At 45.5% G+C, this 17168-nt stretch overlaps 1 protein-coding gene across 6 annotated transcripts in view; it reads left to right on the top strand.

The window, feature by feature from the left end:
• LOC115105408 (ankyrin repeat and KH domain-containing protein 1-like) overlaps positions 1-17168 on the top strand; it is a 53174-nt gene that overhangs the window by 10054 nt on the left and 25952 nt on the right. Inside the window, exons 2-18 of one of the 6 annotated variants that reach the window (XM_029627424.2) lie at positions 1816-1969; positions 4849-4972; positions 5431-5578; positions 9360-9507; positions 10284-10517; positions 10708-10802; positions 10916-11153; positions 12250-12441; positions 12614-12723; positions 12991-13078; positions 13250-13377; positions 13604-13747; positions 13869-13971; positions 14158-15048; positions 16184-16314; positions 16416-16527; positions 16708-16853. In XM_029627424.2, coding sequence (XP_029483284.1) covers positions 1816-1969; positions 4849-4972; positions 5431-5578; positions 9360-9507; positions 10284-10517; positions 10708-10802; positions 10916-11153; positions 12250-12441; positions 12614-12723; positions 12991-13078; positions 13250-13377; positions 13604-13747; positions 13869-13971; positions 14158-15048; positions 16184-16314; positions 16416-16527; positions 16708-16853 — 3186 coding nt within the window. Of the gene's footprint in view, positions 1-1815; positions 1970-4815; positions 4973-5415; positions 5579-9359; positions 9508-10283; positions 10518-10707; positions 10803-10915; positions 11154-12249; positions 12442-12613; positions 12724-12990; positions 13079-13249; positions 13378-13603; positions 13748-13868; positions 13972-14157; positions 15049-16183; positions 16315-16415; positions 16528-16707; positions 16854-17168 lie in introns of all 6 variants that reach the window. The other 5 variants (XM_029627422.2, XM_029627419.2, XM_029627417.2 and 2 more) reach the window with 5 other exon arrangements.

The following is a 17168-nucleotide window of genomic DNA, read 5'->3' as shown; positions in this document are numbered from 1 at the left end:
CTACTGACTGCAACTACTGCTCTGGTCTGCACCAGTTCTGGTCAGGCTCCTGCTCCTATGAGCTGCTGCGGCTCGTAAAAGCCACCACTCGTGCAAGGCTACTTACTTTGAGTACTGTAGCAGCTCAGCACTGTACTGTATTGTCAGTGTGTGTCTGATGGTCAGGGGTCGACTAGACTATTGGACAGGAAATGTTTAATTACAGAAAGGACCAGTGTTGTGTACAACTGTAGGTTATCACTACAGGCTACAAGTCACTACAAGTTATGTGTACATTTTTGTGGCCACTGACTTGCAGGCAATCTCTTGTGCGCAGTACTTGTTGTTTTTCATTGTCATAAGGTTCACATGGTGGCGAGTCAGATATTAGATGGCATATGTAAGTACCGGTTAATGCTCGAGCTAAACATTATGCATTTGTGTACCCAATAGATTGATTGTGTGGGAATGATGCCAATATTTAGAATTTTTTTTGTTATTCTACCATCTTAGAAATTATTGTAACTAATAACCTTAGCAAACATGAGTTTATTGTTGGAATGTCATTGAATGTGACAATGTTGTTTTTCCTCATTGTGCTCCGGCTGAGAGAGGTTCTCAGAAGTGCAGGATAATTTTGCAGAAGAGGGATTTGACTAAGGAAGCTTAGCCAGATTGTTGGGAGCAATGATGTCATGTTTCTTGACAATTATTAATAGTCTTCTATTTAACTCAGCATTCTGTGATTGCGTTTCTCCTTACCAGCGCCCATTACCCGCAATTTCCTTGCAGACTAAGTGTAATATAAGATAACGTAATGTAAGATCATTTACAGGCTCCATCTCTCTGCCGCTCCCTGCATCAGTGTCTCTCTCTTACACACTTGCGCAGACAGACATGCATGGACGAGGTAATGAGTCACTTTTTTGGACGTGGTCTCTTGTCTTGTGCTCTTGTTCAGACACACCCCCTGAGACAGATGCTTCCCTGAGTTGAAGCACAGAGCACAACAGTTCCAGCTGTACCACAGCCTCAGCTGTGAGAAATACCCCAGTATGGTTTCAATTATATTCACCAGTTTGATCATTTTTCTCTGAGAGCGACATTCGTGAAAGAAAAATGTGAACCTTCTCTCCTTCCAACTCGGTTCCGTTCATTGGGTCAGTTATTTTGACCTCTGCTTTTCAGGTCCCTTTGCACCAGGGATGCTTGTTGATATCATGCAGTATATCATGGAGTTGTCGGTTGTCCAGTCTGTAAAGAACATTGTAGGGATAGTGTACGATTGGGTGTGTTTGTGTGAGTAAACCGATTGTGCTACATGAGCGGCTTTCAGTCTGCTGGTATTCGCGTGATCCAACACACAGCTGTGTCACTGAATGGTGACCGTGATGGCTGGGATGTGTTGGCTCTGCCCTCCCCTGTAGACCATGAAATGACAGATGGACAGAGCCAGCCTGCTGGGTGTCCTGTCCAGTGCAGGACGTCCTGCCCTGATGGCCGTTAGGCAGGTGTATGGAGGTCAAGGTCGCAGGGAGGGGAGAGGAAACGCGCTGATCAGTTCATGTAATTCCACCAAGGCTCAGGTCCTAAGCACTGTACTGCTCCGTCTCCAGGCAACATGCTCGAGGGGGTGGAGCTTGGGGATTCTTTTTACTGGTGCCCTCATGCCAATTACTTGACTATACCTGCCTGTGTAATCATGAAATGGACCTGCCCATACCTTCCTCAGAATATGCAGAAGCATTTTTTAAATTTTATTTCCAGTGGTCATAAGATCATACAATAGTGATCCCTCCTGTCCTGACTATCTCTTGTGTTTCTCCTTGTCTCTAGGTGGAGTCCTTCATATTAGACCAGGAAGACCTGGACAACCCCATGCTAAAGACTGCGTCGGAGCTGCTCCTATCCAGCGCTGCTGAAGGAGCTGACCTCAGAACAGTGGACCCAGAAACACAAGCCAGACTGGAGGCTCTGTTAGAAGCAGCCGGTACGTATAGTACAGGGCAATTGCTGGCTTTTGACCCCCCCCGAACGGAAAAGCAGATTAGATAGAATTGTTGCCGGCCAAATTGACCGGGATAAAAAAACGATCCCTTTGCAAAAGAATGCTTTTTATTCATTGATGGAAATATCAGTCGGATGTAAATGCATTTGACCGCCATGCTTATCGGTCTATAGGTTCATTTTCAAAATTTAGTGGAATTAAATTGGGCTGTGTGTATTCGGTAGAGGTCATGTATCTCAATCATCGCACAGCATACAGAGCCTAATTTGAGTGGAATATCACTTGTCAGATAGCGCTAGAGCTGCTGCTGGAGTGAAAATAGCATTTATACATCCCAAGTCATTGCTCAACAGTTATTAAAGCAATCGCTATTTAAGCTGTTTCATATCAGCTGTCTTTTTCTGTCCAGAAACCAAAGGCCCAATCCTAGTTGTTGCATCTTTAGATTCCCCCTCGTTTCTAACAGAGATTTTCGTCTGTCACATATGGAACCGCTCGTATCAGGGGTGCTGTTCAGAACCGTATTTTCCGCTAATTGCATGACGTTTTATTTGGCTGCTTCATTTACAAGAGTTGCATGTTCTGTTAAGATGAATTACCATGATCTTAATGTGATTTCTGTCATTCTGAGCACTGTGGTTGGACGTCGTAATGGGTTACACACCCAATGCATATGGGTCCGGTAAATTTCTCAAATGGCCAGTAAATTAAAATCCTTCCGGACACATTGTCCGGTGCCGCATTTTCCTAACGGAAACCCTGGCATAGTAGCACCACCACGATCTGACTCCTTCACCTAGTTTTATGAATGCCCCTGTTTTCAGACCTGCCCACATTTCGCCCCCTGCCATGCCCACTATGCATTTGAAGTCATGTTGAATTACAAAACCGTTGCATGGTAAGGCTGCCCAGTCATATTCTCGTTATTGTATAGGACTGCTGGTCTTTTTTGATTGTTTGAATGCCGAAACCCGCTTGAATCTCCGCCCAATAGAGTATAAATTTAAGCCTACAATTTTGCTGCAATTTAGTTAGTAGGCCTGTGTCTGGTGCTCGTGTTTCTGTTCCTGCCACTGTGTTGGGACATGACCCTGTAGGTGTGTGGAGTTGGCACGCTGCCAGGGATAAATACCAACATCACAAACGCAAGTGCTCAACACCAAAACAAGATTCTCTGCTACAACATAAACCCCTGCGTCTTATTTTTTACTGTGCTTTGCATCCGGTTGTGTTGTGGGTTCTGTAGTTCACCTTGGGGAAAAAAAATCAAAATGATATGATCAATTACAGTAATCAGTAAAGTTGGGGCGGCAGGTAGCCTAGTGGTTAGAGCGTTGGGCCAGTAACCGAAAAGTTACTGGATCGAATCCCCGAGCTGACAAGGTAAAAACCTGTCGTTGTGCCCCTGAACAAGGCAGTTAACCCACTGTTCCTATGCTGTCATTGTGAATAAGAATTTGTTCTTAACTGAAATGCCTAGTTAAATAAAATAAATAAATAAAAGTTGACTGCAGGGTGCTCACAGGCTAAGTGTCACAAGGTAATTATCAGACCGGCCACAACTGTCTCTCTCTGGCCTCAGTTGAGCTAAGCTGAATTAGACCATCGAAGCACTTAACCTTGGTCTGTCTGTATAGAGCCATAGTCATTGCTGCCTCTTTAGAGAAAGAAAAGCTTTCTGAAACGATTAAAGAAGTTAATTGGTCTAATTTGATGTGTATGAAGCTGTGGATGGCACGGTGTGGTGTGCAGACGGTTAGCACGTTAGCTGGTCCCCAGCAAGCCAGCCAGTCAGTCAGTGCATGGCGAGCTGGTACAGGCTAGCCCAGCCCATGAGATGAGATGAGATGAGATGGGAGGTAGCTAGGCTCTCTGGGACACCACGGGGAGATTAACATGAACAATGGATTTCCATACAGCAGCAACAGCTCCCATGATGACTCAGCACTGGCCTTTAGTAGGCTCTGTTGTTTCCGTACGTTTGTCTGCCTCCTGTCTATCTTTGTGTGTCTGTGTGTATGTGTCTTAGTGGTTGTTTGTTCCTGTGTTTTTGTCAGTTCCTCTCTGTGTGGTGTGCGTGTCTGAACTGCTGCACATCTGTGTAACCAACCACGTGGCACGTGCAGTGGGTTTTGCATACCATAGGCAATATTGGGCTCATTCTTCTGTTAAGCCTCAACGTTGGCTGATCACCAGGCTCTGTTCCGTTGATTCAGTGTATGCACACTCTGAGTCATGTGTTCAGTTTCCCCAATTGATATTATCAGAAGCTATTTCTCCAGTAGAAATCCCAGATCACACTTGTAGGCGATGTCATGTCGATGTTGGCAAGCTAAGCTCATGCGCAGAAACACGTCATTGGGTCTAACGGTCATCTCACTCCGAACTGCAGATATGCAGGCCATCAAATCAAAGGCACACCTTCGATACAAAGCTGTTTTTGATGAGAATGAAACATAACATGTTCCACTACTTAAGACATTGGCTCAAATCTAGGTTGTGCCTTTTAGATTTCGAGAAAATGAACAACTAAGGAATAATGTTTCACTTCTAATTGACTTCTCAAACCCTGGCCTGATCTGCTTTGTTTGTTTCGCAAGTGTTCCCGAAGTCTCGTTTCCTCAACACTGTTCAGCACTTGATAATACAGACAAAATGTGTTCTTTGCACTGTTCTTTGCACTGTGTCTTTGAACATGTTGCATGGTTGGAACATGGGCTAACCTATGCCCGTTTTGTGTGTGTTTTTATTTGGCCCGGCACTAACTGTGGATGCGTTTGTGCTGTGAATGCTGGTGACCCTCGATGCACGGCCCTGTGCCTATGAAGGCATTGGTAAACTGTCCACTGCCGATGGTAAAGCCTTTGCAGATCCAGAGGTGCTACGCCGCTTGACGTCGTCCGTGAGCTGTGCGCTGGATGAGGCTGCGGCTGCTCTCACACGCATGAGGGCTGAAAACACACTCAACACCAGCCAGGCAGACAAGTATGTATCTCTTCTGCTCTAGTAGTCTCATACCACAAAGGTGCATCACACCTTATTCTCACACCAGTAGAAAGATGTTCTTGTCTAGGCCATATGTTTTCTTTGTGCTTTCTTCAAGTTAGCGTTTTCCCTCCTCATGAACAGTTGACAATTCCTTAGATGAATACGTAACTGTGCTCGGACTCTGAATAGCTCACATTGATTCATAGACGTTACCTTGTTCTCACAAATTAAATCAATCTTATACTGTTTTACTGAAACACTTTAAGGCACCATATTGAGCCAAATGCAGTTCATGAAATGCATGTACAGCTCTGAGTGAGGCCTTTTTGTTTTCAACTTCGTTGAGTATTAGGTGTGAATTGTGACAGCGCTCTGTAACCTTGTTTTCTGACCTGCTGTTGATTTGCCCTGTGCAGCCACAGTCCCAGTAATTGTAGCAGTCTGGTTATTTTCAGCCGTAGCTTGGCGGAGGCGTGCTCGGACGGGGATGTCAATGCCGTGAGGAAGCTGCTGGATGAGGGGCGGAGTGTCAACGAACACACGGAGGAGGGAGAGAGTCTGCTCTGCCTCGCCTGCTCCGCCGGATACTATGAACTCGCACAGGTAGAGTACACACACACACACACACACACACACACACACACACACACACTTTAAATACTTTATTTCAAGGGTCGTTGACACAAGAAGACAGGAACAAAAAGAACCTTCTCCTCCACATAGCTAGGCTACCCGTAACCGCCAAAACAGAGCAGTACTGAGGCAACTGCCTTGCTCTGGTCTTAGGAAGGCCTGCAGTCTGGAGACCATGTACAGTAAGCCTATGTACGTTGCTGAGACTGCCAAATATCAGTGCCACCAACCTGCATCTTTATCCCCGGTTGTGTAGGAGGGATATGAGAGGCTGGTATTTTAGGAGCATGTCTGCAAAAGCCTGCTCCTATCTAACAGTCGAATGAGCAGCCCACTTCCAAAATCAGCGCCTCCCCCACAGCAACAATCTCTGGCTCATTCGGCATACAAGAAAACACATTATCATCAACATCAAACCAGGCTCCTCTGACACACAACACACTCTCTCATCTTTGTATTTTAACTACTCATGTAATACTGCTAGCATTGCCCTGCCTTGCTTTTAATCCGTAGTTCCATCTAGTTCTGAAATCCAATACAGTTGTATTCAAATTAGGGCTGACTCCAATTATTCAACTGTTTGGTTGTTAGGCTGTTGTGGTGTGTGTGTATATATACATTTATGTATGTATGTATGTATGTATGTATGTATGTATGTAGGCAGTGTGACCAAGAAAAGCGCAAATAAGCAAAGATAAATATTTAGTACCAGTCAAAAGTTTGAACACCTACTCATTCAGGGTTTTTTATTTTTACTATTTTCTTCATTGTAGAATAATAGTGAAGACATCAAAACTATGAAATAACACATATGGAATCATGTTGTTGTTAGGGTTCGTTCCTTGGTCCTTGTCAATCATTGGCTCATTGGTGAAATTAGCATTATGACTGTCTTTAATTAAATAATTCAAAAACCTGTATTAATGCAATTGCAGACAGAAGTTGACAATCAGCATCACAGCACGCATGTTTCCGAGTAAGTTCTGCATCAAAGGAAAGGTCCCGTGTTATTTTATCAAACCCGAAGTCCAGCCCTAGTGATGTCATGGCCTATGTCATTATCTTTTACTCATGAGACCAAAACCATGCCTACACAGCTATATTAACAAGGCTTTTAGTGTGTTATCTAAAAGCGTAGCAGTAAATGTCCAAGTTGGTTTATGTATTTATTTTATTTATTTCACCTTTATTTAACCAGGTAGGCAAGTTGAGAACAAGTTCTCATTTACAATTGCGACCTGGCCAAGATAAAGCAAAGTAGTTCGACACACACAACGACACAGAGTTACACATGGAGTAAAACAAACATGCAGTCAATAATACAGTATAAACAAGTCTATATACGATGTGAGCAAATGAGGTGAGATAAGGGAGGTAAAGGCAAAAAAAGGCCATGGTGGCAAAGTAAATACAATATAGCAAGTAAAACACTGGAATGGTAGATTTGCAGTGGAAGAATGTAAAAGAAATAAAAATAATGGGGTGCAAAGGAGCAAAATAAATTAATAAATTAAATACAGTAGGGAAAGAGGTAGTTGTTTGGGCTAAATTATAGGTGGGCTATGTACAGGTGCAGGAATCTGTGAGCTGCTCTGACAGTTGGTGCTTAAAGCTAGTGAGGGAAATAAGTGTTTCCAGTTTCAGAGATGTTTGTAGTTCGTTCCAGTCATTGGCAGCAGAGAACTGGAAGGAGAGGCGGCCAAAGAAAGAATTGGTTTTGGGGGTGACTAGAGAGATATACCTGCTGGAGCGTGTGCTACAGGTGGGAGATGCTATGGTGACCAGCGAGCTAAGGGGGGGGACTTTACCTAGCAGGGTCTTGTTGATGACATGGAGCCAGTGGGTTTGGCGACGAGTATGAAGCGAGGGCCAGCCAACGAGAGCGTACAGGTCGCAATGGTGGGTAGTATATGGGGCTTTGGTGACAAAACGGATTGCACTGTGATAGACTGCATCCAATTTGTTGAGTAGGGTATTGGAGGCTATTTTGTAAATGACATCGCCAAAGTCGAGGGTTGGTAGGATGGTCAGTATTACAAGGGTATGTTTGGCAGCATGAGTGAAGGATGCTTTGTTGCGAAATAGGAAGCCAATTCTAGATTTAACTTTGGATTGGAGATGTTTGATATGGGTCTGGAAGGAGAGTTTACAGTCTAACCAGACACCTAAGTATTTGTAGTTGTCCACGTATTCTAAGTCAGCAGGTGCAGGTAGCGATCGGTTGAAGAGCATGCATTTAGTTTTACTTGTATTTAAGAGCAATTGGAGGCCACGGAAGGAGAGTTGTATGGCATTGAAGCTTGCCTGGAGGGTTGTTAACAGTGTCCAAAGAAGGGCCAGAAGTATACAGAATGGTGTCGTCCGCGTAGAGGTGGATCAGAGACTCACCAGCAGCAAGTTATAGTGGAATGTCTGACTTGTCTTGTCTCCTACACTCCCCTGCAGAGTTCTGTCTCAGTCACACATTTCTCAGAGGGATCTCTTTATAAGAAGCAGAGAGAGAGAGAACTGGAAAACAACTTTGGAACTAAATTAAAACCTCATAATGTGTGTATATATATATATATATATATATATATATATTGTTAATTTGTAGTCTAGGACCCTATAAATGTAAGGAGGGTCTTATAACCCCTCCCCTTCTATTAATACAACATCAGCATAATCAATTATTCTAATACATCAGTCATTTGGTACAGCCCCAATCATGACCCCTAGGTGAACCTCTAACATTGTAACCAAAAAAAGAAGTGTTCAACAAATCAAAAAGTTATATTTGAGATTCTTCAAAGCAGCCACCCCTTGCTGTGATGACAGCTTTGCACACTCTTAGCATTATTTCAACCAGCTTCATGAGGAAGTAATCTGGAATGCATTTCAGTTAACAGGTGTGCCTTGTTAATTTGTGGGATTTCTTTCCTTAATGTGTTTAAGCCAATCAGTTGTGTTGTGACAAGGTAGGGGTGGTATACAGAAGATAGCCCTATTTGGTAAAAGACCAAGTCCATATTATGGCAAGAACAGCTCCAATAAGCAAAGAGAAACGGCAGTCCATTATTACTTTTAAGACATTACGGTCAATCTTTTTGATTACTACATGATTCCATATGTGTTCTAGTTTTGATGTCTTACTCTACAATGTAGAAAATAGTACAGATAAAATCCCTTGAATGAGCAGGTGTCCAAATTTTGATTAACCACGTGACAATGATTTTGAGATGAAGACTTATTATGAATTAAATTAAACTCTTCCTCAAATGTGCATATGAAAACCAACTGGCACTCAGATCGGTAGAAATGGCGAGATAAATTGGCATTCCACATGAGAGAGTTTGCTGAGTCCTCGTGTAGCCTATTACCGGCCACTTCAGGAGAGTAATATCAGAATCTCTGGAAGCAAGTAGGAGCCAAGGAGGATGGTTGGGACAGGTTTTGTTTTTTCCAGTTATCTTGATCTCTGTCTCCCTCTTGAGTCATTTGTGCCTCATTTCATAAAACAGTGCGCTTAATGCTTCAGACAAGCTCAATGCATATAGTGGATTTTATTCAAACATATATGGTGTCTGTGTATGGAAAATTACAATAGATTGGTTGAAAGAAAATAATAGATCATTAAAATGTTCTACTGCCAACCTGGGGCTTTGTGGTTGTGCCTGGGTATCTGTTGCAAGCACTGATGTTGTATTTACATTTACATTTAAGTCATTTAGCAGACGCTCTTATCTAGAGCGACTTGTATGTTCTCCTGCAGGTCTTGCTGGCCATGCACGCTAACGTTGAAGATCGGGGCATCAAGGGCGACATCACGCCCCTCATGGCAGCAGCCAGCGGTGGCTATGTAGACATTGTCAAACTGCTCCTGGTACATGGGGCTGATGTCAACGCACAATCCTCCACAGGTAAATACAACAAGTCACATTCGCTCAATCCAGATAGTCTCATACCCTGACTACACCTCTCGCGTCGCGTGCTCTGCAAAATAAATGTATGTTGTTCAATTATTGCACCCACACTGCTCACGCGCGTCAACGAGCGTCTGCGTTGCCAATGGCTAAAATAGAAGTCCTTTCTATTTCTAACGCAGATCGCGCTGCAAGTCCTGCCTCTCCCATCTCCTCTTTGGTTTATAGAAGCAGGTATTCACTTGCCATCTCGTCATTGGTTATACCCACGTGGGTGATTGAAAAACAAACTGTGTCGTGGTAATACTATGAAAGTTTGGATGCCAATCACCATATAAGTTCAAAGATGAAAAAGCCTGAAAGGAGGAGAGATGACTAGAAATGTTTCGGTTGACAGTTTTATGTGTGGATTAATTGTCCGAGTAGAGGACCTTGTGCATTTCAGGTAAAAGAACAACTTAATGTTTATATCCCAGGACAAATTAGCTAGCAACAGCAAGCTAGCTAAATAGGACAAATTAGCTAGCAAGTGCATGTTTAATGCTTTTCGACCTGTCCCCAAATTAATGTAATTGGTTCAGAGTTTGTTTTGATATTTTAACCTGTGTGTCGTCATCATCATGTTTGGTGTAGGGGGACAAAATACATTTATGCACAAAGGGGCTCGCACGCAGCCGGTTTGGGTTCCATGTCATACTTCCCCACCACATGCAGTTATATACATCTGCTGTGAATGTCCACAAACACTAACACTCTGTCCTTGTTCTTGTCAGGTAACACAGCGCTGACGTATGCGTGTGCGGGCGGCTTCCTGGATGTGGTGAAGGTGCTGCTGAAGGAAGGCGCCAACATCGAGGACCACAATGAAAACGGCCACACCCCCCTGATGGAGGCGGCCAGCGCGGGACACGTGGAGGTTGCCCGGGTGCTCCTGGAGTACGGTGCTGGAATCAACACGCACTCCAACGAGTTCAAGGAAAGTGCTCTTACGCTGGCCTGCTATAAAGGTACGTCCTGGACAATGAACCCCTTACCCATACATCAGATCGATCGGTCTTTGTCTAGATATCCGTGACTGAAGTGATCTAATGTTGTCACGTATGTTGAAAAAGTATGAATGTTAAACAGGAATTGTAATTGTAGGAAAGAAACAATGCTCTGGGTGCTTATCATTGTTCCTCTTGTTCCCACACACAGGGCACCTGGACATGGTGCGCTTCTTGTTAGAGGCTGGGGCCGACCAAGAGCACAAGACAGACGAGATGCACACAGCACTCATGGAGGCTTGTATGGTGAATAAACACAGACACAGGAACACATTTAGGTTGTGCAGCACGATTAAATTGGACAAGGTGCAGTATGGCTGTGCACGTTGGTGAGCCCTGTTGTCTCTGCCTCTCTTCAGGATGGGCATGTGGAGGTGGCGCGGCTGCTGTTGGACAGCGGGGCGCAGGTCAACATGCCTGCTGACTCGTTTGAGTCGCCGCTGACGCTGGCGGCCTGTGGGGGGCATGTAGAGCTAGCTGCCCTGCTGATCGAGAGGGGCGCCAACCTGGAGGAGGTTAATGATGAGGGATACACTCCACTCATGGAGGCTGCACGAGAGGGCCACGAGGAGATGGTAGCGCTGCTTTTGGCACAAGGTATGCACTTCTCTCCGTTTGAAACAAACGAGTGCTTCGGTTTAGAGATTTGTTCCTTACTACAGATGTAGGATCTTTATTTGATCATCCTTTTGTTGCTGAGAATTTTCCAACACTGCAGGAAATGCAGATGAGCTTTGTGATTTACATAAAACCACTGAAAACCCACACTAGCACAGTTATGTTAACGCTATTGCAGTTTTAGGTATCCTTCTTTTGGCCAGCTAATAGCCTAAACACAGATGAAGCAACATTATGGACTTAAACGTTTAAGTCCTGTTGCTGTAGGATAATTTTTCTGTGACAATATACTGAGTGTACAGAACATTAGGAACACCTGCTCTTCCCATGAAACTGACCAGGTGAAGCTATGCTCTGTTATTGATGTCACTTGTTAAATCCTTTTCAATCAGTGTAGATGACAGGTTAAAGAAGGATTTATAAGCCATGAGACGTTTGCAACATGGATTGTGTACATGTGCCATTGAGGGTGAATGGGAAAAGGCAAGTTTAAATGGCTTTGAACTGGGTATGGTAGTAAGTGCCAGGCTCACTGGTTTGAGTGTCAAGAACTGCACCGTTGCTGCGTTTTTCACGCAACGTTGCAGTTTCCCCTGTGTATCAAGAATGGTCCACCACCCAAAGGACATCCAGCCAACTTGACACAACTGGAAAGCATTGGAGTAAACATGGGCCAGGATCCCTGTGGAATGCTTTCGACACCTTGTAGAGTCCATGCCCCAACGATTTGAGGCTGTTCTAAGGGCAAAAGAGAGTGCGACTCAAGATTGGGAAGATGTTCCTAATGTTTTGTGGACTCTGTGTAGGTCAAATTAAGATCCTACACCTGTATATTGTCCGTCCAAGCTTAGTGTTGAGGCAAAATTGCAGAAGTCCTCTTTTGGAAATAAAATGATGTTCAGTTACAGTTTTAAGATAATTTTCTTACTGAGTTAATGCAAAAGGGACAAGCTGGCTTTTCTAAAACAAATTGGGGTCCAACACGAATAGATTAGTACTCCTTTAAAATTTGTTCCAGGCCAAATCATCTGATGAATCCTTGTCCCTCTGTCTATGTTGTCTGTGTTGTCTGCAGGTGCGAACATCAACGCTCAGACAGAGGAGACCCAGGAGACGGCCTTGACGCTCGCCTGCTGTGGGGGCTTCCTGGAGGTGGCTGACTTCCTCATCAAGGCCGGGGCCGACATCGAGCTGGGCTGCTCCACGCCTCTCATGGAGGCTGCTCAAGAGGGACACCTGGAGCTGGTCAAATACCTGCTGGCTGCAGGTGAGCAGAATCTCTCCTAAGAAGGACAGCCTGTCTCTCTCAAACCAAACTCTACCAACCTCATTTATTGAAATTGACTTGGCTATAAAAACAATTTCCTCAAGTTTTTCTTTATCCTGAGCACACACACAACCCTCGGTGTGTAATTTGACACTTGTACTCTTGTCTTCAGGCGCAAATGTCCACGCCACCACGGCGACGGGAGACACGGCGCTGACGTACGCCTGTGAGAACGGACACACAGACGTGGCTGATGTGCTGCTGCAGACGGGGGCTGACCTGGTGAGACCTCTCCCCAATCCTCTGTCCTGCCCTCATCTATGGGGGAACAGTTCATGTCAATACATAGCGTTTTTGCACGAGTTGTTTGCATAAGTGTGGGTGTGCTTCCTGAATGGCATCCTAAAATATTCCCTTCATAGGGAATCGGGTACCATTTGGGATGCAGCCTGGGCGTTTTTAAGATGCTGTATACATTGCTGCTTGAATAGGCTCATGTGTTTCTGTGTGCCCACGTGACTCACTTCTGTCTTTCTGTTTGTCTTGCAGGAACATGAATCGGAGGGGGGCAGGACCCCTCTGATGAAAGCAGCTAGAGCGGGACACCTGTGTACTGTACAGTTCCTAATCAGCAAAGGTGTGCCTCTACCTCCTCCCTGTATAACAACCACACACCAGACATCTGACACATTTGAACTTGAGCCGCGGACAGACACAACGATACATTCGTCTTAACACTTCGTAATGTTGCTACGTTTTGCAGGTATGCTTAGGTTGACTCTGTCCTTTGTCTCCCTCCCTCCACCAGGTGCTAATGTTAACAGGGCGACGGCCAACAATGATCACACTGTGGTGTCTCTGTCCTGCGCTGGGGGTCACCTGGCCGTGGTGGAGCTGCTGCTGGCCCACGGGGCCGACCCCACACACAGACTGAAGGTGAGTTTGCCTGTCCCAAGCTCCTGGGCGGAAAGGTCTCAGGAAAGAAATCTAATGTTAAGAGTGCAAGCACGGCAATCATTCTAATGGACTCCTGTAAAGACGAACCTTTCTGTAACTCTTATGAACACAATTGTTTCTTTTTCAGTTGTCTTGAGATAAATTGTAACTTCTCCCGAGAACCTGAGACTAATGGTAACGTGTGTTTTGTACATGTTTCACATAGGATGGCTCCACCATGCTGATTGAAGCTGCTAAGGGTGGACACACCATCGTGGTGTCCTACCTCCTCGACTACCCCAACAACATCCTATCGGTCCCCACGCCTGACATGTCTCAGCTCACACCCACCTCTCATGACACCTCTCAGGTAGACTGCTGACTTGCCTGTAGACAAACATCTACTTCTACAAACATGTTATTTGTCTGGATGACGTGTTGATACCAAATGATACTTTTATGTTATCTTACACTTTACCTTACCCAAACAGGCTCCACGAGTTCCATTCCAAGCCCTGGCCATGGTGGTGCCTCCTCAAGAGCCAGACAGGGTCCCCTCCAACATCACAACGCCTCCACCGGTCATCACAAAAGGTCAGTTCATACAACGTGTGTTAACAGCAAATACATGTCTAACTTTGTTCATTCCCTGGCCAAGAAGCCCACTAGACACCAGTTGACTGCACAAGGCATTAAAATGTTACAGGTAATGATTACTGTAATACTGAATGGTACAACCTCGTAGCTAACTGGTTGTGTTGTCCTGTGCGACTGTCTCAGGCAGCTCCAAGCAGAGGCTGAGCCCCCACCTGGGTAGCCCCGTCGCTGCAGGCAGTCCAGATGCAGATCTGCTGCCCCCCTTCCACCCATACCAGCCCCTGGAATGCATTGTGGAGGAGACGGAGGGCAAGCTGAACGAGCTGGGCCAGAGGATCTCCGCCATAGAGAAGGCCCAGCTGCAGTCTCTAGAGCTGATCCAGGGAGAGCCGCTCACCAAAGACAAGATTGAGGAGCTGAAGAAGAGCCGCGAAGAGCAGGTGCAGAAGAAGAAGAAGATCCTCAAGGAGCTGCAGAAGGTGGAGCGCCAGCTGCAGCTGAAGACGCAGCAGCAGTTCACCAAAGAGTACCTGGAGGCCAAAGGCCTGAAGGACGACCCGGGGCAGCCGGGTCAGGCGGCAGGGGTGGAGAAGCTCGGCACCCCCCTGCCAATGCAGGCTGCACAGCCGGGCTTCAACACTGAGGGGGACGGGGAGGGCAACCACCACCACGATGGGCAGCTCCATTCCGCCGACGAGGAACAGGAGGATGACTATGATGATGAAGATGATGACGAGGAGGATGAAGAGGTGGACTATGCCAAGCTGCCCGAGGTGGACACCATCCTGTACAGAGAGGCCCAACAGCACCCGACAACCTCTCCTCCTCAGACCCAAGGCCTGCAGGCCAGCTTCGTACCCGTCCAGTCCCTGGCCCTCCAACAATCCACAGACTTCAGCACAGCAGACTACCTCGACAGCCCTGACCTGCAGAGGGCGATGGTGAGCCAGCAGCAGATGCTGGGGCAGCACTTGACAGGCCTGGGACCGGGCCTTCTCACCCAGGCCCCTGATGGACTTATGGTAGCCACACCAGCACAGACGCTCACAGACACGTTGGACGATATCATGGCAGGTGTGTGAGCAGTTACCGTAGACTCTGGTTCATCTCTTTCCTTAGTTCTTCTAATAACTATAAGTAGTGACAGTGTTCCCTCCCCCATCCATTTCCTTAATACTCAACACAGTTTCAGTACATTTTAAACAGAATTCACAAATGGTCTTGATCCTTAAATTCTAATGTAATACGATTTGGTTATAATTTGAACGTTTTGTCTTATTAAAACCTCTTTAAGACTGCAGTGCCCGAAATCAGGCACTAGAATGGCTGATATTATGTTTATATTATTGAGGAGTGCTTACGCCTCGATCACACCGATAGCTATATTGCATTTTGGTACACCAGAAGTACATCCATTTCCAATGGAACGCTGCGTTTGCTTTGCAGCGTTTCGTTGCAGAGGCAGTTTGCAGTGCGACCTGTGTGGTGCATACGTTGGATTTATCGAACGTATCCGTGAAACTGTACGCGTAGACGGGCCTGACAGAAATGGTAGCGAAAGGTGAATGTTGAACTTTTGTTGCACACACATCCAGATGATGCTGCGTACCATTTTGCGCAACGGCGCTGTAGATGTGATCAAGGCATTGGAAAATTCTGGTCCATCGCAGAGCGATAGGAGAGCGCTCGTTGCATTCGTCTCGAGCACACACATCTGTATATGTAACTTGTGTAGCTCTACGATAAAGAATGAAACCTACACACTTCCTTAAACCTAAAATAGTGACAGAAGTCATTTTGTCTGGAAGTCAAAAGTTTCGTTACGTCGGCGGCAAACCCAAAACTTATGCTCAGAACGAAGAAAAATCCCTTGTCACTGGGCTTCTCCCGTTGTTGATACGGAGGACGTATGCTGTTTAAATGGCCAACATGTTAAGATGTAACACATTTTGAAGATTACTAATGTCTTGATGTCTTTGGTGAAGTAATAAAGAAAGTGAAATATTTTGGGTAGGTGTTTCTAAAACTAATTGTAACCATATATGGACATATAAAGTATAAAAAGGCTTATTCATTCAAATGTCATGGAGGGGGGTGGACACTACAACATTATTGAAAATATTGCCCTCTTGCTAGATTGATGCATACCATAGCAAAACAGTGCAAAAGGGCTGTCAGCTCAAGAGGTTTTAACAACTCTCTCCCTCAGCAGCAGTGAGCAGCAGAGTGCCTATGTTGAACACTACAACCTCACCCACACCCACAGCACAGACGCCAATCGACGCAGAGTCCCCACCCTCCATGCTCCCCCTCTACCCCTCTGTGGACATCGACGCACACGTACGTCACAACTTATCTGATAATACACACTGCTTAAGCTAATAGTAGTAATACGTCTTGTTTCTGATCAGGAAAATAACGCTGACTGTATCTCTTCTCAGACGGAGAGCAATCATGACACGGCTCTGACGCTGGCCTGTGCAGGCGGCCATGAGGAGCTGGTGTCGGTGCTCATCGCTCGCGGGGCTAACATCGAGCACCGGGATAAGAAGGGTACACACTCCATACTTTGTCTTTTATATGTTAGTTGTAGCTTTAGTTTTGTAAATGTGTCAATTTTACGAGAACTTCAATTTTACGAGAACAGAATAATTTGTCTGTAGAAGTAGGAGTCCATATCTGTGTCAGATGTTGGAGAGTAATTTAAGTGTCTGTCCCTCTGTCTGTCCCCAGGTTTCACCCCTCTGATCCTGTCTGCTACAGCGGGTCATGTTGGCGTGGTGGAGATCCTGCTGGATAAAGGAGGGGACATCGAAGCCCAGTCAGAGAGAACCAAAGACACACCTCTCTCCCTGGCCTGCTCTGGAGGAAGACAAGAGGTTCTGCTCTGCGTTCAACACCACATCAGTGACTTGTTATAGGATCAGAGACCAAGTAAAATGGCTGAACTATGGGCTCTTAACTGGCCCAAACTGCTGGTTGTTTAACTAATACAAGGGAGCTGCTGGATGAAATCAAGTTCAGAAGTGTTCAGTAGTGTGATCAGAGCTGGCATCTTTCAGACCATTGACAGCCCGATTTGAATCACCCCAGTCCGGACAACCAGACAGACACCAACTTCCTGTCTAGACCAGTTTAACACTCCATACATTTAGAAAAACAATGTGTTCTGTGGATTGAATAACTTGTGGTCC

This window comes from Oncorhynchus nerka, linkage group LG22 (genome assembly GCF_034236695.1).
Source record: "Oncorhynchus nerka isolate Pitt River linkage group LG22, Oner_Uvic_2.0, whole genome shotgun sequence".
Taxonomy (NCBI): Eukaryota; Metazoa; Chordata; class Actinopteri; order Salmoniformes; family Salmonidae; genus Oncorhynchus; species Oncorhynchus nerka.
The sequence above is the reverse complement of the archived record's forward strand: the minus strand, read 5'-3'. Positions and strand labels throughout refer to the sequence as shown.